Source organism: Sorex fumeus, unplaced genomic scaffold, assembly GCF_029834395.1.
Source record: "Sorex fumeus unplaced genomic scaffold, SorFum_2.1 ptg000115l, whole genome shotgun sequence".
Classification (NCBI taxonomy): domain Eukaryota; kingdom Metazoa; phylum Chordata; class Mammalia; order Eulipotyphla; family Soricidae; genus Sorex; species Sorex fumeus.
This window is the reverse complement of record NW_026606172.1, coordinates 13,442,972-13,462,946: the sequence shown is the minus strand read 5'-3', so window position 1 is coordinate 13,462,946 and position 19,975 is coordinate 13,442,972. Positions and strand designations below refer to the sequence as shown.

At 35.0% G+C, this 19,975-nt stretch overlaps 1 protein-coding gene across 1 annotated transcript in view; it reads right to left on the bottom strand.

Moving 5' to 3' along the window:
* The window catches only part of ROBO1 (roundabout guidance receptor 1), an 839,320-nt gene that overhangs the window by 557,184 nt on the left and 262,161 nt on the right, over positions 1-19,975 (bottom strand). The window contains exon 2 of the mRNA XM_056135441.1: positions 3,657-3,740. Coding sequence (XP_055991416.1) covers positions 3,657-3,740 — 84 coding nt within the window. The remainder of the gene's footprint in view (positions 1-3,656; positions 3,741-19,975) is intronic.

Here is a 19,975-nt window from a genome sequence, read left to right as displayed (position 1 = left end):
TTTCTAAAAAGATTAAGAATACTGCTAGAACATTTTTAGTTCCCCACTAACTTTCAGAAAAATTCTTGTGTCAGTAAAGTCTTTAAATTTTGTATGATTGATTATCTATATGTGTATTGGGTGTATGCACATATTTTAATACTTTTAGACCTATTATTTACCTTTTACTTGTTTTACTATATATTACTTATCTGAAATATACTTATTATATATACATATATAGTATAGATACCTGTATATGCAAAATATGCAAAATATATATGAGTACCTTGCAATAAGTTAATAAATATACTCTTTTCAGAACCTTATTAAAATTATTGCATATTCAAACTCTTGGACATATGTATTTGAAACTTCAATATGGTGATTTGAAATCCCATTTTATTTTTTTCTTATGACAAAGGCTGTGAACTGTTAAATAACCCCCAATATTTATGACACACTTGGTTAAACAGGAAATGGGCTCATTCCCTGTAAATAATGCACAAGTCCACTTTAATTGCACTCCGAAGTGCCACCTTAGAAATTATTTTGCATTCATTGATTAGTAGGAGGTAGACTGAAATGTTTTCAAACCTTATATAGCTTGGTAAGAAGAAATCAATCAGTATACGTTTCTTCTCTGAATTTATATTATAATTTTATCCTGGGCCTCTTAATAAAATCACATGCAATTTTGGTGAGTATGGCATATATATAATCATTAAAAAGGAGATATTATTAATGAGATATCATTTTGATTTTATAATGAATAAAATAAATTTATGTGCATAATATGAGACACAATTTGGTTTTATGAATCAATTTGATAGTCTTGGTCACAAATAATTTTAGTAGCAGAGTGGATGTTATAGTCACAAATTAGCTTTCAGTGAGAATAAGAATTGTAATAGTGGAAAAGGGAGAATTGGAACTGTAGAATGCAAATTTTAATGAACGTCCTATCTTCTTTTGAGACTGTTTTATGTTGTCCAAAATGTTTCTTGACAGTAAAAATTCCTTGGGGAAATATAGATATACGTATCTATATATAAACATGTATATATATCTGTGTATATATACATATATGCATATGTACATATGGAAGTATATGTGTATACTTATATATACTTTCATACATATGTATTTGTGTAAAGAAGTCTCAAGTGAAGCAACATGTTCTAAAATGTAAGTATATGATGTATGCAAATTGCACAATAATTTTTCTGAATTATGCAAAAAATGATCTACAAACTACAGCTGATCATACTAACATTCATGTAAGTTTTTCTTATGATGTCTAGAAATAAGCATTAATTGCTTTGTATATCCTTTTCTTTAATTAATATTTATATCTTATTTCTGACAATTTGCTATATTCAGGGTTACTCTCTAGACATAATAGCCTTAAGTAGTTTACATAAAATATGCAAAAATGTCTCTGAATAGATAGGCCATCTCATTTTGCTCTGAACTGAATTATTTCTTCCTAAAAGATTCTGTCAACTCAATTATATGTGGTCATAATAAAGAAAGTCATATAGATACATACTTACAAACACAAACAATCACATCAAAGTTATCTACACACATTCACACAAAAGAAAAGAAAATCTGTTGTTAGTTTTCTATATTATTTTGTTTCGTACTTCAACATCAGAACTAGAGATTGTGATATTCATAATTATTATAGGAGGAAATATTTTATTATATATTTCTCACTTCTAGTGGCGTTTTAAAAGAGCATAGAAAGAGCGAAGATTCAATTGAATGAGACACAAATAGCATGTTTAATTCATGTAGTAGAAAAGAGATTCCTGAATAAGAATTTACTGAAAAAAACTTACAGAACAAACTTTCTTTGGTATGAGAGTGTTAATAATTATAACTTTAATAATAGAATATTCAAATGATTGCTTTCCAGTCACTTTTCTTTAGAAGTACTGCTTTAATTAGATCCCTTATGTTTATTATGTTTTTTACCATGTACTAATTCACCTAATGAAATATTTCATAGCACAATCAGATTGCTGATTAATCCAAGGTGATAAAAAGTGGAAATGAAGAATTATAAAAGATTATATTAAGTCTTAGATTCATTAGGATTTAAGCCCCCTTAATTTTACTCTGCACATGCTATGCATTGATTAAGTATAATATACAAAAACTAAATAAAAGTCAACAGCAGCAAACACTCTTAGTTTATCCAAACAATGCAGAGTTTAGATTGGGTGAGAATGAAATTGGAACTAGAATTAAAATAGACATATATCAAATGAGATTATCCATGCTAAAGAGCACTAAATTGGGTATCATCTGTTCATTTATAAACATCGAGGTATTTATGGTATTAAGAAAGGACATTTAAAAGGTTTTAAGTAACTTTCTAGGAAAGTATTATGTTAAGTACCTATCTTACTATAAATAGACTTTGATTTGCTGACTTTTTCATCTTAAATTTTTACACTGAAAGGTAAGAAAAATATAAAAATGCATGATCTGTGAGACAAAATAAATATAATGAACAATAAAGATTATTATAAAGCTGTTGTTCACTTTAGTAACTGTTTCAGGTGTTTAAAGCTTACATTATGTAGACAAGGGATAACATTTAGAAATTAATTTCTATGAAGATAGTGAGGATTCCTTGAAAATATCCTCACTAGATCACTATTTTATACCAAAACATAATCTTTCTATTGGACTATTTTCTTTTTTAGTATCAGTCACATTAGACTATAATGAGTAATTGTGTTCCTTATTATTTCTAACTTCAATGAATACATCCACCCCAGACCCTCCCATCCATCCCCAATCTTTCTACTGTCCACTCTATACAACTTAGCATGTTGTACAGAGAATTGTGCTAACAAGAGCTAATTATAATAAAATAGTAAATGATTACCAATACGGGACCTGTATTATAACATGATCAGAATCAATGGGTTGCATGAGATATCTTTTGTTTTTACCTCTAAAATTTTATTCTTGTAGCAGACCTATATGTTTAATTTATGCAGTTATACTTATGGCTGTATTCATATATAAAAATTCCTCAGGAAGTATTTACATATTCCAGGATGACCATTCTTAGACATTTATATATGAATTATTCCCAACATTATCAGTTAGTTAATGTGTTATCTCCATGCGGTGTACACATGCAAGAGGCAATAATACTAAAGCAACCACAATTCTCTGGTACAAATTCATAATTATGATATGCACCTTTTTGTTAAGCGTTAGCTTTCTGTTGTTTATAAGATGCCAAGTGTGACCAAAAAAGTACATCTAATTTTGAAACTCCATTACCTGCCAGTCATCCTTGATTTCTTTTGGTAGCTATTGAGTGAAATAGTAACTATCCGAGGAAATGTTACCCTCTAAGCATATTAGCAACATCAAAGTTTCAGGAGGATGAACAACGTGCATATTAAACATGGAGAAAAACACATGCAGTTTTCATGTGAAATTTCTTCCCCCGAGGGTATTCCCTTGAGCAATCTGACCTCCCGGCTGAAGAATGAAGACTTGAGAAATGAGGACAAGAAATAGCCGTGGTGGTTAGCCAGCAATGGGGATGATGAGATCATTTTACACAGGTGGTTGATGACGGATGGAGGTGGAGGCATTTGGGGAAGAATGGATAGTTCGAATTGGGGAAAGAAACACTCTACCTGTGTAGCCCAGCGAATTGTCATCGTTATCAGAGGTGGGGATGGGCGTCCCGTTGTCGTTCCCCCTCTCTAGGTCTTCAGGGTCTGTCGAAAACAACACCAGAGCTGCTGATGGGGTCACAGAAGTAACAGTAGTTGCCATTTCGATCACAGCATGTCCAGACACAAGTAAATCCACATGTGACAGAAAAACACACAAGGACAACACACAGCACACTTCTGCCTCGCCTCTCCTGCTGCACAAAAAGCCCTGAGAGAGTCTCAGCATCCTGCCTTGGGGTCTCCTTCGCCTTAATTTCCCTAATTCTCTGCTCTGCCTGCACCTTTGCTGCACTTCAAAGCCAGCGAAGGGCTCTGCCTGCCCTGTGTCAGGCCGCCAGCGCGGACTGAGGGAGCATATGGAGGAGGGAGAGGGCAGGGTGGCTGAATGCTAGCATTGCTAATTTCCCACCTTATTGTTAATCAAAGCTATTGACTGTGATCACTCCCCATCATCGCTTCATCTCCTGCCAATTACAGACCCAGGGGACTTACCTCATATGGGTGTGTGTGTGTGTGTGTGTGTGTGTGTGTGTGTGTGTGTGTGTGTGTGTCTACACGCACACAGGAAAGAGGTATAGGGGGCAATAGGGTTTTGTCACATAAGAGAGAGAATGCTAAAACTGTCAGAATCTCCTGAGCAATAGTGAAGAAAGTGGTGCCACATTGCATCTTTCAGAAAGCAACAACTGGCCATCTCATCAGATTAATAACAACTTCTCTTAATGAACGCATAAATAAAACCTCACTTTGTTCTTCTGAGGTTGAATATCGTAAACCAGTTCAAAGCATTTGAGATTTTCCATCAGTTATTCATCTATTCTTGTTTTTCTTTTTTAAAAAATGCTCCCTTATGCTTTTTAAATTTCTCATTAATTTCTGACTGTACAATTTCAGAGATGAGATTAAATGTAAAGGACACTCAAGCTGAAATCATCTGAAACCGACTCGCAGTATCCATGTACAGAGAATCTCAAAGGCGCCGTTACTAATTTCATGAGTGCTCGGTGATGCTCCATGTCATATCTACATATTAGGAAAATTTGAGCAATGTCTCTTGTTTCATTGCTGATAAGCAGACACAGACAAAATAAAATCCAAGAGGGTCCTTCCGAAATTGAAAACCAGAGAGCCATAGGTCATTCCAGTTGCAATGCGCCAGCAGGCTTTTTTATCACCTGAAACATCTACAGAGGATTTCTTCTTGTGAGAGTGAAGAAGTACAGCTGTTTACTTAGGGAAGAGAGTATGTCGCTTAGGAGCAAATACACAGGTAATGCCTCTCTAGAAACATCACAGGGGTCATTAATTTTGTGTCTCCTCTTTTTTTTTCTTTTAAGCTAAGTTGTCACATTTTGTCTTGGCCCCAGCTATTCAGGGATGATTTAGAAGATTTTAAAGAGGATAAGCAAACTCACAGAAGTCTGCTTTGTGGCTCTTTCACATACAGCATATGCATGAACTTATCTCCCTCACTTCCCTCTGCCACAATCCATGTGTCATATAATTAGTCTGATGAAGCTAAAAAGAAGAGAGAAAAGGGGTTCAGATCTGTGTGTACTAAGAGCATAATGCTCATTGTTGCTTTATTCATAAGACCTATTCAAACATTCCTGCATTTCCAGCTCTGGTTGTTGCCATGTTTGTCCTTAAAATCAACTCTGGAAGTGATATAGCAGGGAAGGGGGTGGGGGCCACTTATTCTGCCTCCAGCCTGTTCACTTATTTGTATGCACACATTGTTTAAGGCGGTTTGGAGTCACACCAACAACGAGAATGGAACACAGGCATTTTTTTTTTGTATTTTGTAGCTGTGTTAGAACAATGTCCTATCACAAACTAGTTAACTGTGCTCTTGCAAACTAATAAAAAATAAGATAGCTTGATTTAGAAAGATCACAGAAGGTGTTTATGCAAATGCACTGAGATGTTTTTAAAGGAACAACTTCTACTTACCCACAATCTTGTTTTTAAGTTACAATGTAATTTGAGTGACCTTAAAATTTTAGACAGCTTTTAGTAAGGAAACAAACTTTTCAATGGAAACACTTATAAGTTATGATGGAACAGTTTGTTTTATGTATTATGCACATTTCTAATGACTTAAAATGCTATGAAAATTAATCCAAATTTGCAACATGAATCAACCAACTATCTATAGATTATCATAAGATTTTGAAAACGGTGTGTGTACCCTTTATTATTAGCTCTCACTGGGAATAAGGACATTTATTATAAAGCAATGGAAATGAGGAAAGAGGTTCGCTATCTTTCGAAATGAAATACCTGAATTGGTTTAAATGTTCATTTCTGTTTCTATCCACCTCTTTTCCGGCCCCTTCTAGAGCTCAGAAAAGGAGAGCCTTGCATTAACAAATGATTCTTACCACAATTCTACAATGTCCTCTCTACCTAACAGCACCTTTATTTAATACTATGCTAACGAAACACTATGGAAAACAAAATTTCATTCATTTCCCCCCATCTTTCTCTATGCTGCAAACATCATTTTAGGCTTAAGAGATACTACAGCACTAGATAAAATTTGATTTCTGACACTACGTGATCCCCAGGCTTAGCACAGCTGAATCCTGGGCAGAGCCCCAGCCCACGTTCAACCGCTGATTAGAAAGACCGTCATCCTGGCACCCTACAAAACCCTCTTTGCCTCCACAGAAAAAGAAAAGAGATGATTTCAACAGGGAATAACTCCCCGACTCACTGCATTGGGTTTGGCAGGCAGAATGATTCAGGGGAATTCAAAAGTTATTTATTTACACTTTTTTGTTAGCTAGACTTGATGATGTGTGTCATGGAAAGGAAATAAAGAGGCAAGAGACTACTTAGTATTTAGTGTCTGAGAAAGTCTTTTTGTACCCCAAGTCTAAACATATGCCCAGCCTGACTTGAAGTGGGTTTGGCTGTAACTGCTTACAACTATCTTCAAGTCTAGGAAAGCACTCACTGGTATGAGGGAGCCAGGTACTTTATACCTGTCCCCCATCAAAAGGTGAGTTCTGAAGATCAGACATATTGTTCCACAGCAAAAAACCTACCACTCTAAACTGGGTCTTCAATATTGAGCAGTTAAACTTTCTATTTTTTTTTCTCAAAAATGTACCTCTTACTTTCACTCCAATATAGTTTTATTGATTTCTTATTGGTTTATAGTAAAATAAATGATAAAAATAGAACATTAAAATGTATAAAATCTTTACTGGAATTTCTCTTATCTGTATGGTAAAACATAATGGTAATTTTTGTATTAGAAAAAGTTCAACATTGCATCTATCATAAAATCATTCATTCAGAAAAGCACCAACAATGTATACTGAATATAATAGGTGAAATATGTCTGCATGCAAGCATATTTAACAGTGTCAGGAACTATTTCAGAGTTTATTTGCTATCTATAGGGGAAATATGCTTGTATAATTAAGACACCTGGTAGTCATCACTTAAACTCAATATCACTAATAGTGGGTAACACTATTTACCCAAGTAAGATCAAGAGTGGGAAGACAATGGTATTACAAAATGTTCAGTAACCTATGAAATGTCTTTATTAGTGTCTGATTAGATTCAGACTTGAGTCTATCAAGTCTGAAGATACAAATTATAATCTATAGAAAAAATAATAGTCTTAGTATCACATATGAAAAATTAAGGAAGTATATTATCTCTAACTCCTCTAAAATGATCATTAAAAATACTCTGATAGAGTTAGACAAAAATTATATAATAGCAATAATGTTATATTTTATGAAAAAGATTTCATTGAATAAAGACTGAGTGGTCTACCACTTTCTCTATAATGAGTAGCACTAATACATGAAATGATATTTCTCTTTCATTAGTGGTATAACCTAATAGCCCATAATATTTTGTAGCACAAACACTCATATTTCTATTATCATTTAGTTATTATTTCTTGGAATTATTTTTTATATAATAGCAGCTAGGGTTACAATGTGGAACTCTAAAAATCTAAGGCAGGAGTTTATTATTTAAATGCATTTCATTCAGTTATTTTTAGTTTTTAGTTGTTTTCAATTTACAGCTCCAAAATTGGAGTTTTACTTATCCGTCATTTCTGTCATATTCAATTACAAAATATTCCTCAAAATAATAGCTTTTTTCATTTTTGCCCTACTGTAAAGTGTCAAGCTGATTTCTTTATAGATTTGCATTATCATTGTGCAGGGCTTTGGCATTAATTGACATTTCGAAGATGACCATTAATAAAAGATTAGGGAAAAGCAAATGAATATAAACTACTATCAATATGAGAATTGTGTTCTACAAATTGGATCAATTCTTATTGATTCTTTCCTACTAATCAAGAGGAATGCAGGGAATTGGTACTTGAAGTGGAGTACTATGAACATTTAATTAGAACCTAGGAAATGAATTGCAAAATTAAGTATAAAAACTATGTGTGTGAGGCTTTAAATTTGTGTCACAAATCTACAAGATCAAATTAAAGTTAATTTAAACTTCAAGTTTACTTATGGATGGTTAAAATAATTGTGAAAGGTACATTATTTTTGTCCCACTCTTTTGAACTGAGAATATAGAGAGATATATGAGTTCTGTTGTAAAGATGGAGAGAAAAAAGCATCAGCAAATATTTTTAAGTATTAACTATTTTAAAACATTCTGATACGGAAATTTAATTTACAATGAAGACGAAATGACTTCTTCAGAGATCTACGTACTATAGAAAATAAATATATACTACTTATTTAGCAAAAGCATTATGCTGCAAGAGTGATCAAAACCTACTTTTAAAACATCAATATGGTAGCACAAATGAGTGTAAGTTTGCTTCATTTTGTTATAAGAAAAAGAAAGATGCTTCCTTATCATTTTTTTCAAAAATAGAAGAGTCACTATCATAATCAGAGGTTCATAAAATTATTTGGCCTACAATCCCTTCCTCAGCAAAAGAATTCTTCAGTGCTTTCCTATATAACTACCTTCTTTAAGCACGTAAATAGAAAGCCCCACCACACACTTGCCTGGGATCCTTGCACAATGCACCCAAGGTTTCTACTTTTCCCTTGGATTGTTCCAATTTCCTGAGTGCCCATCTTGGAATGACTGATTGTAGTGATCTACCAGAATAATAATTTCTAGGAATGTGTTTAGAAAAAATAAAGCAAAATGCTAAATTGGTCTAAAGTGTGCATTCAAAGAAATTTTTAGTGCCAGTCACAGTAACAACAAAGTCTCCAATGGAGACGTTACTGGGCCCGCTCGAGCAAATCGACGATCAACGGGAGGGGATAATTATAAATTGGGAATCTTTATGATTCAATATTTTGAGAAAAATCAGAGTGATTTGTTATTTAACTAAAATAATCTGTGTTAGAGTAGTTCATTGCTACTTCCTGTACTAATATAGTATTAAATAAAAACAGATTTCTTACAATTATTTCAAAATTTATTCTGGTTCTTCTCATTTTCTGGTTTAGGTGATTGGCTTACTGAATGAATTAAACATTAGGATGGAGAAATTGAAACCATACTTACTAATACATATATTACCTATTGCTTTAGTCTATTTTATATAAATGACACAATTTTATATTTATATACTTTATCATATAATTTTGATGTTTATATACTGGTCATAATCATAATCGTCATTATGATCCTCCTTATCAACATTCCTTCTTTGGAGGTGTGAAAATAAAGCTCAGAAATTTCTTTAGCCTCTGTTGCAAGACTTGCAAGTAGTGGATTTAGAATTTGATTGCAAATGATTTCTGACCCAAACACCTCCTCTTTCCATATACCCCATGGTTTCTCTTTACTCATCAATCTCTTTCTAAGAAGTGAATGGAATTTCAATAGTATATAAGAAATGGGGCACAGGGTAGCGATTTATTTCCAGTTGCTGAACAATGAGATTGGAAAATTTCACAAATCTATTTCTGAGCTTCATTAAGTCTAACACCAGGGCTTCCTCACTGTCTCTGTTTATAGAAAATAGAATAATGTAGGTAATAAGATAGCCATTTTTAATCTAGTCATACATAATAAAATATTATTAAATGAGGGGTTTATTGTTTTAAAATTACTTTGCCATACATATTTAAATTATATATTTGAGATCTGAACTAGTCACTATAAAAATGTAAATTTAAATTTTATTTCTTACATTCAGAAAATTTTTCTTTAACAACTAAGGTCTACCTTTTGGTATAAATTTAAGAACACTTAAAACAGTATATGTCTTATCCCAAACTCCAAAAACAGTGCTAAATTAAGATTAACTAATCATACATTTTGTTGATTAATAGAATGAAAGACAAAACTAGTTTTTTGGTGCCAAATGTTTAAGATAAGAGTGATCTTTCTCAAAAAATGAATATCAATAACTTCATTATTAGAAACTATGCAATTTATTTAAAATTATAATTATTATAAATCTAGTTCAAAACGACACAATAGTAATTTATATTGCCAATGGAAATATGTATTTCCCCCCACTCCCTATGTAAATATACATACTAAGAAACAGTTAGAGCTGGAGAGACAGTACAGTAGGTAAAGTATTTGCCTTGCATTTTTCTGATCTGAATTCCATCCCTGGCACCGTTTATTTCACCAAGTCCCCCTAAATACTGCCACAAGTGATTCCTGAGCACAGAGCCATTATTAAACCCTAGTCCTGAATATACACCAAAAGTCAAAAGTAAAACTAATAAACAGAATTTCATTTAACTTATAACAGAAATTCTACTTAAGAAGAAACAAGTTAGAATATTTGTCTATGATTAACTAAATAGAAAGGAAATATAATTAATTGAGAGAATCTGAAAAATGAAAGTTTTACTATGAATAAAAAATATTACAAGGTTAAAATATTTAATTTTGGTTCTGTGAACTCCCTTTTATTTGTGTAAGAGCCAGGAGTAAGCCCTCTGCACTACAACATGTGATCCCAAATAAAACAAACAAGCAAAACAAAAATATATAGCTATTCGTGTATCCAGATTTAAATGAATGGAGTACAATTTTGTGAAAGGCTTCTCTGAAAAACTGAAGTGATACAATAATCATCTGGATTTGCTATTTGATTCTCAAATGCCACAGTCTATTTTTGAATCAAAAATATGTTACAATTTGAGAAAAATGGTACAATTTTAGCATAAAAATTCTGTTTTGTTTGTTCCCATTTCCGGTTATAACAGGCTGATCAAATCTGATAAAAGAATAGAGTTCTAATATACACTGAAGCAAAAAAAAAACCATTCAAACCATTGATATGGATGCATAATACATGTACATATACATATGTGCATAATAAATTAATATAAAATATGTTACTAAATATTAGAAGATAAATACATTAATGGATAAGCCTGTGAATGAAGAGAACATAAATGTAAAAAAAAAAAGCTTTTTAACTTATTTCTATTCTACCTAATTTGACAAAATAGAAGATATAAGTGACTTTTGTATGAAAATAATATAATTGGTGAAGAAATTCTTATGATATTTAAACCATTTACCTCTAGATCTCTTCTGGTTGAAAGTGACAAAGTAGAGATGTTAAAGTGATTGGGAAAATTATGCTTCAGATAGATAACATGTTTTAACTCTGACGTCTGCAATGCTTGGCCTAAGAAAGTCATAGAGGTTTTCTTGGGAATAATAATAGATGATCTTTTTTTTTTTTAACTGCATCTTTTTGGGCAGACACAATTAATTTAATTTAATTTAATTTTTGCTTTTTGGGTCACATCAGGAGATGCACAGGGGTTACTCCTGGTGTAAACTCCAAAAATACAGCAGTGGCGGCTGTATCTCTCCCACCGCCCATGTTTGGTAGTCTCACGCAGGTTCCCCCACCCTGGGGAGGTCGATGGTGATGGGCAGGTGAAGGAAGGAATGAGGGCCAGGCTGGTTGATCTTGGTTGCAGTTTATTCCATTCCCATCTCCGTTCTCCTCCTGCTTCTTCCTCCCCCATGCTACTTCATTCTCCTCGATCCCCTTTCTCTGGAATCTTGATTCTGATCTCCTAGTCCACTCTTACAGTACAGTTAAATCCTAAAGCATGAGGGGTTGGGGTAACAATTATACATAGGGGTAGAGTTCTTTCCCTCAGGGAAAGGCATTTCTAGGACAGATACTCTCTCAGCAGGATGACCCACCCTAGAACGAAATCCCCTGGGTGTGTTTCTCCTCTCCTTGTCCAACAAGCATATAAGCAATCATAATATAAATCATTTTGTATGGATACAGTAAGAAATATCTTAAACTTATAGAATTGCTCTCCTAGGTCTATCTTGATCTCAGACTACAGTGTTCAGGCCAGATAGTCTTTCCTATTCCTAGCAGGGTCCTAGTCTCTTTTGGATCATGACAGCATTTGTCTATGATCAAACTCTTATAGTTAAGAATCGTGGCACTTTGGCCTGGCCCATTTCGATGCCAGGGTAGCTCACTGCTTGCCCTGGGTCCATTCAGTCCCTCGTGGGGACCCTGCTTTGGGGGTGTTAGGAACCAAGGGCAACTGAGGCTTAAGATGAGAAAGTAGATGCCCGGGAGTGAATAATATTCAGAGCCAATTAAATCCTAAATTACAAAGCATAATATTAACAGTCTTCCTGTATCTATACAAAAAAGGCATTGTTTAAAGTAAACTATTCAAAAGACATAAGGAGAGGAGAAAGGCAATATTAACTTACAGTACAATTTCAGTGTCCTAGAAGGATCTGACCTTACAAACTAACAGATTCTGATTAGGGGAAAAAGCTGATTAACTGGTTGGGGAGGAGAGCATAGGGAAGAGTTTACAGATAAACACAATGGAATGGAAGTGCCTCAGGAGCACTGTAATAAACCTGAGTTCCTTGTGACAAGGGAGAAAGAACAAAGCAATGTTGTCCTACAACTCCTTGCTCTTCACTCAGGAATTACTCCTGGCGGTGCTCAGGGGACCATATGGGATGCTGGGAATCGAACCCGGGTTGGTCACGTACAAGGCAAATGTCCTACACGCTGTGCTATCGCTCCAGCCCCAACACTGTTATTTCTACTTGCTCTTTGACAAGTAAATTCAAAACACTTCAACTATGCAAACGATTTTTAATCAGGAATACTTTTACTATATTTTCATAGATATGTATATACTCATTTGTGTTTCTTTCCAAAATGAATTAATGTATAATTCTTCTAACATTTTAGAAATAGCCATTATATTAACGTCAATTAGTAACTGAAGCAATTGTAAAACCAATATTTTGAACATTTTCTTCTGCCTAAAAAGTGTTAGTTATATTAGGAGCTAGAGTACACTGGGTAAGGTGCTTGCCTTCATACATCAAAACGTTCACATCAAGTCGTTAAGGTCTGATGTGGCAGAAACATAGGTGGGATATAATTTAATCTATAGAGATGTGTCCCCTTGAACTTTATCTGTAGCACTGTAGCACTGTCCTTCCATTGTTCATCGATTTGCTCGAGTGGCACTAGTAATGACTCCATTGTGAGACTTGTTGTTACTGTTTTTGGCATATTGAATACTTCACAGGTAGCTTGCCAGGCTTTTCCGTGCAGGAGGGATAATCTTGGTAGTTTTCCAGGTACTCTGAGAAGGACGAAGGAAACGAACCTGGGTCGGCCGCATGCAAGGCAAATGCCCTACTCGCTGTGCTATCACACCAGCATGAACTTTATCAGTGATATTTAATTTTGTTTATTTTACTAATATTTCTGGCTTTCTCCCGCTGTTGACTTTTGATTTTGTTTTTGTTCTCCACTCACTTTGCCGTGGTATTCAATGGTTTTTCGTTATTGTGCTTAGAGTCTGCTACTCTTCCATTCCCTTCCAGTCAAAACATAACTAACTTCAACACAGGTCAATTAAATGGTACTTGAAGTTAGCTAACATGTGGGCCACAGCTGCCCTGGCTGTAGGAACAGATACATACAGCTTGCATACTAAGGAAGAGTATAACACAATACTTATACCTGAATTAATGCAGTATGGTGCTATTGTATTAAAATAATGTAGGTTTCAGGAAGAATAGGACCAACCATCTTTTATAAAGGTAGAAATATAGGCTTGAGGTATGGTGATTCTGACTAGACACTCAGACCTTCCTGATCTGTGATTAGTGCTCTTTTTTCTGAACATACAAGTTTAATACCAGTTCTCTCAGGTATGTTAATAAAGCATGTTTCTAATAACTGGCACCGATGACTATGTTGAGTAATGGTCATGGTCATGGTCATGGTCCTCTCATTGTTCATCGATTTGCTTGAGCGGGCTCAGTAACGTCTCCATCATGAGACTTGTTGTTACTGTGTCTGGCATATCGAATACGCCACGGGTAGCTTGCCAGGCTCTGCCGTGCAGGCGAGATACTTTCGGTAGCTTGCCGGGCTCTCTGAGAGGGGCAGAGGAATTGAACTCGAGTCGGCCATGTTGGCTGTGTGCAAGGCAAACGCCCTACGGCTGTCCTATTGCTCCAGCCCATGTTGAGTAATATACAAGTGAAAGTCACAATTGGTTAAATTCAGGTAGTATCAAAATATTTTTCTCTGCATTTAAATTACTAAATTTATTACTATATATTATTACTTATATAATCAATATATTGTGACTCTGGACTTTCCCATTCTGCCCCTGCCCCCCTCCAAGTGTCTTCCTTTATATGATATGAATAACTGTACATATATCACACAAGAGCAATGAGGACTGAACAAGCAAATATTTGTAAAGGCTTTACTATGGTTTCTGGTAACCAGTAAGAAGTAAACAAAGTTGTGTTATTACATTAATCAAAATTTGAGCTATTTTAAAAAATAATGCCTCCAATCAGCGCTCAGTGTGTTCCAGGGACATTCTAAGAGGCGTTTGAGCAACCAGGCTGGTTGGTTCAGTGCTATTGCCTGGCAAAGCAACCAAAGCAATGCTGCTATGACCCAGACATGCTGGTCACTGGGCCACCAGGCAGTCTTCAGTGTGTCTAGGACTACACCCTGCCTTGCTTGGGGGAACCACATGCTGAAAGGCCGTTGGTATACAAGTCATGTGCACTAAAATCCCGAGCTCTCTCCATAGTCCAATGAACACTTCTTAATAAAGAAATTGAGTCCTATAGGGAAAAGATATACAAGGCACCAGTTAAAATTAAAGAAAATAAATTTTGAAAACTCCCTTTTTGTCTCTTTTGTCATTACTTTCTCATTGCATGCCCTCAGTCTGATTTGTAAAGCCTAGTCCCCATGAACTGTTCAGAAAGATGTGCCATGCAGTCAACCTTTTAGACTTAGCTAGATTCCAAAAGCTGCATTTAGTTTGTTCTATTGACCAGGTTGATTTATTCTAACAGAGATGAATTCACTATTTTTATTTTTCATGGAAAACAACACTTGGCATTGAAATTACTCTGTGGATTTTTGCACTCAAAGTGGAAAGTTTTGATCCGTCCCAATCCTCACTCCCCCACTCCTCCTGTGTAGTGATAGAAACACATATTTAGTTCTTGAGAGAGAGGCAAAGAAAGTCTGAAGCCTCTATAAGTTGAGTTTCAGGACAAGTAATAACTGCAAGTTCCGCTCTCCTCCCCTCCCCCAGGGCCCCTTGAGTCGATGCTGTGGTCCATCTGCAACCATTAGGAGTATCTCTAAGGCTGCATTCACTCAACTGCTAAAGGGACAAATTTCCTCCATAGTCTCTTCATTGTCTCCTTTTTCTAACCACAGTCACGGTTTTGTGCTCTTCATTCTAATTGTGCTTTTGATTATTGGGGTCATTTTCTGCCTTCAGCTCCCCAAAGGTCACAGGGATTAGCTGTGTCCAATCGAGGACCAGAGAGAGGCACGGAGGCTTACCCCCCATTCATCTACTTCCATTGATTTCCCCTCAGTGTGAGAGCCACAGTGGTGGTTACCGCTTTCTTTTTTCTTTTTTTGCCGCTCTCCTGTGATGTGTTCCCTGCTGCCCCTCCTCCATTTAGAGGAAGACTGGCTACAGTGGTGGGTGTTTTCTTAAGGTAACACAGAAACGCATCCATGCAGAAAGCAGAGAAGTTACAAAAGCAGGGAACAGCTCGCAAATCAGCTTCTACTTGATTCTTCTAGTGCTTTGGTTTCCTTAGCTCAGTCACTCAACATTTCCCTTTTATAAAATTAAACTTCCCCTGAAATAGCAACACCTTTCCTTACTTTTTGCCTCTGAGTGTAATCAGCTCTACGCACAAATAACATAGAACTTACTGATTATAACTATGTATATAATATGTGCACTTGATGCTATTTTTTCTACATTGCTGACTCTGACTTACTTTAAAAAATTATCATGATGACCACTATTACAATATTCTGATTTGCATTTGTAATTTTATTGGGTAAGTGCAACAGTAATTTCATAGTACTTTTATAGTAAACCGGTATGTTTTGCTTACAAATATTGTTCCAAAAGAGACATTGTTATTGTAAATTAATGGCAATTCTTGAAACATATGATAATAAAAGTCACTATATTTAAGGAATGTTTATCCGAATATATGTATACAGGAGGATTCTGAACAATAAACATCCAAATAATTCCAGATATGTTTAGAGTCATTCGGTCATTTATGTCATTATTCATACTCAAAAATTTGGGACAATGTATTCTATAGATATAATTTTCTGGGCACCAGTGATTTTGGTACGTAAACTCTATTCATTGCTGTCATTGGAAGCCATTCTCACTAGATTCCTTTCTTTCTTTTTTGGTTTTGTTTTTGTCTTAGGTTTTAGTGTTTGAACCACATCAGGTTGTTCTAAGGAATACTCATGGCTCTGTGTTCAGAATCACTGAGAATCACTGTGTTCAGAGCCATACTCAGAACTGAGGATCAAAGCCAGGTCACTGCTTGCAAGAGAAATACCTTCCCCACTGTACTAACTCCCTAGCCACAAAGATTATTTTCTTTTTACTAGGAGCTGAGTGACAAGTACTTTCTAATTGATGAAATTGTTTGCTTGGATCACAAGAAAGATGTGATAATTTATGACCTTTAAAAAAAATATGGCCTCAGAAGAGGAAATGAATTCTAGAAATTATACTGCCTATTCACATCCAAATGCAAAGGTACGGTATTGATGCATTTTCGCCTGCATTTTCTTTTTGATAATACATATCTCTACATATGGAAATATGCGTATTGAATCAATATTTATTGATCCAATAGTGGCTCAAATGTGGTCTTGTTTAACCATTTTAAGTCAAATATTTGTAATGTTTCCCAAGTACTTAAAGTGGAGAAAGCCTAAGTGATCAACGATTAGACTTTTGCTTCCAATGCTGCAGCTGCAATGTGTCGTTTTGGTCGGTATATGTATCGGAAATAGATAAAGCTTAATATAGTCACTAATATTCATTGGAATTTTGTGACCATTTTTCATAGAGATCAGGATTTTTAAAGAAACACATTTACCAAATAAATCAAAAAGAACTTTAAAAATTTACATAGAGTAAAATTTTGCTGGGCCCGCTCAAGAAAATTTTGCAAATGTTTACATATTGCCAGAATTATGGTAGGTATATATGAAAGTTAATAGGAAAATATATAAGCACTGTCCATTGTAGCACTGTCCTCCCGTTGTTCATCAATTTGCTCGAGCAGGCACCAGTAATGGTTCCATTGTGACACCTGTTGTTACTGCTTTTGGCATATTGAATATGCCATGGGGAGCTTGCCAGGCTCTTCCGTGAGGGCAGGATACTCTCAGTAACTTGCTGGGCTCTCCTAGAGGGGCAGAGGAATCAAACCCATGTTGGCCGCGTGCAAGGCAAATGCCCTACCCGCTGTGCTATTGCTTCAGCCCAGAAAAATATATAAACCATAAATAAATATGCTATCACTTGATGATGAAGAAAAGAAAAAATAACCAGAGGGAAATCTCAGTAATCTGTAAATTGCAATATTTGTATTAGCAAATGTCCTCAGTATGCAACATACAATTTTAAAACCATAAAGGCAAAATCAGTAATGGCTCTATGTTTACTATACATATCCAACCTTTCATTAATATAGAATTTGTTTATAGTGTAAACAAATCAAACACCAAAGAATACGTATGTTTATTATTAGATGTTTGGAGGAATAAACTAAATATTTACTGCTAATAATATATTTTCATTTTTGGAATGAGTTTTTGAAATCTTGCATATAGTTACAATAAGTTTTGGAGAGCCTAACACCTGGTAACCATGCTTGAAATAAATATAACTCTTAAATCTATAATATCACGGAGTTTGGAGTCCCACTTGTCATTGGTGAGCCATCTTTCAACATGGGCCTATGAAAGGATGTTTAGGGCACCAGGATAATTCTTAGAAGAGTAAAGATGGAGAAGAGCAAACCACTGGAAACTTTTAGAAAAGGAAATGATCCATAAAAGCTAGCCCCATTAAGACTATGACCATATTGATTTCTTGTAAACATGATTGCAGAAACAAGTATTTATTATTCTATAGTTGTAGAGTTAAATATAATATGCCAGAGATAAACACAATGATGTGATGGATTTTCAGGGTTCTTGTTTGTAAGTTTTCCATTGCTATCCACAACTGTAAACATTTAAATCTATGCTACATTAAAGAATTACAAATCAAATTGGAAATACATAAAAATATGTATTTTATGAGTATAGGAAGAAATGAAAGATGATAGGAAGAAATTATTTTAAGAACTGAAGGAGGGGTGTCCAAGTGATGACACAAAGGCCTAGGGTGCTCATCTTGCAAGTGGCCAAGCCAGATTTAATCCCCAGCACCTCATATGGTCATCTGAGCCCACTAGGTATTATCTCTCAGTGCAAAACTAGTAGTAACACTTGAGCACCATTAAATGTGTCACCCCTTCCCCCCTGCAAAAAAAAAAAAGATAAAAGAACTGAAGATATGGATTAAAATTGGATAAAAATTCCCACTAGGATATATCTTTAAAAGTTAACAACTGTGATCCAGTGCATTTATATTATTATTTGGGGGAGGTTTCACTGTATCACTGTATCATTGTCATCCTGTTGTTCATCGATTTGCTCGAGTGGGCACCAGTAATGTCTCCATTCGTCCCAGCCCTGCGATTTTAGCAGTCTCTCCTTACTCATCCTTCCCAATGGCTCTTTCAGGGTCAGGGGAATGAGACCGATTATTGTTACTGTTTTTGGCATATCAGAGAGCTTCCCAGGCTCTGCCATTAGGGAGGTCTGGTGCTATAAAAATCTTTGCTAAAAACTTACTTTCGGCTCTGTACAAAGGCATTACTACTGCTAGGGCTTGGGGGACCTAGTGTGTTGTCAGGGATCATAAGCCTGGGTTTGATGTATGAAGGCAAGCACCTTACCCAGTGTACTCTAGCTCCTAATATAACTAACACTTTTTAGGCAGAAGAAAATGTTCAAAATATTGGTTTTACAATTGCTTCAGTTACTAATTGACGTTAATATAATGGCTATTTCTAAAATGTTAGAAGAATTATACATTAATTCATTTTGGAAAGAAACACAAATGAGTATATACATATCTATGAAAATATAGTAAAAGTATTCCTGATTAAAAATCGTTTGCATAGTTGAAGTGTTTTGAATTTACTTGTCAAAGAGCAAGTAGAAATAACAGTGTTGGGGCTGGAGCGATAGCACAGCGGGTAGGGCATTTGCCTTGCATGCAGCCAACATGACCGACACATGTTTGATTCCCAGCATCCCATATAGTCCCCCGAGCACCACCAGGAGTAATTCCTGAGTGCATGAGCCAGGAGTAACCCCTGAGCATCGCTGGGTGTGACCCAAAAAGCAAAAAAAAAAAAAAAAAGAAATAACAGTGTTACTATGAGTTTAAATACTGATGTCTTCATTATTAGAGGAGAACATTTCTATACCATCCATCAAGTAAAAACTTAAATTAGATCCAGTCAAATGTTAATATTTGGTTCAGATAGACTTTAAAAGGTAATTATATTCTATCTTGAATTCCTAATTAGGCCTACCTTAGATAAATATCTTTTTATTTTAAAATTCAGAAGGCATGTCTGGGTAAAATCAAGAATTTGTGCAATTTTTTTTTCCATTCAAAAAGAAATACAAACTGTGCAGGTGAGTTTCTTTCATGGTGTATGAATGACTTTTTAAGATCATAAAGAAAATACTGAAGGTATGATACTGTATTTGGATGTTGTTTATGCGATAGCTATATTCCATACAAAGTTTTTGTTCCAGCCTGAAATCAGTTGCTTAAAATTCAAGTTAAATAATCCCATAC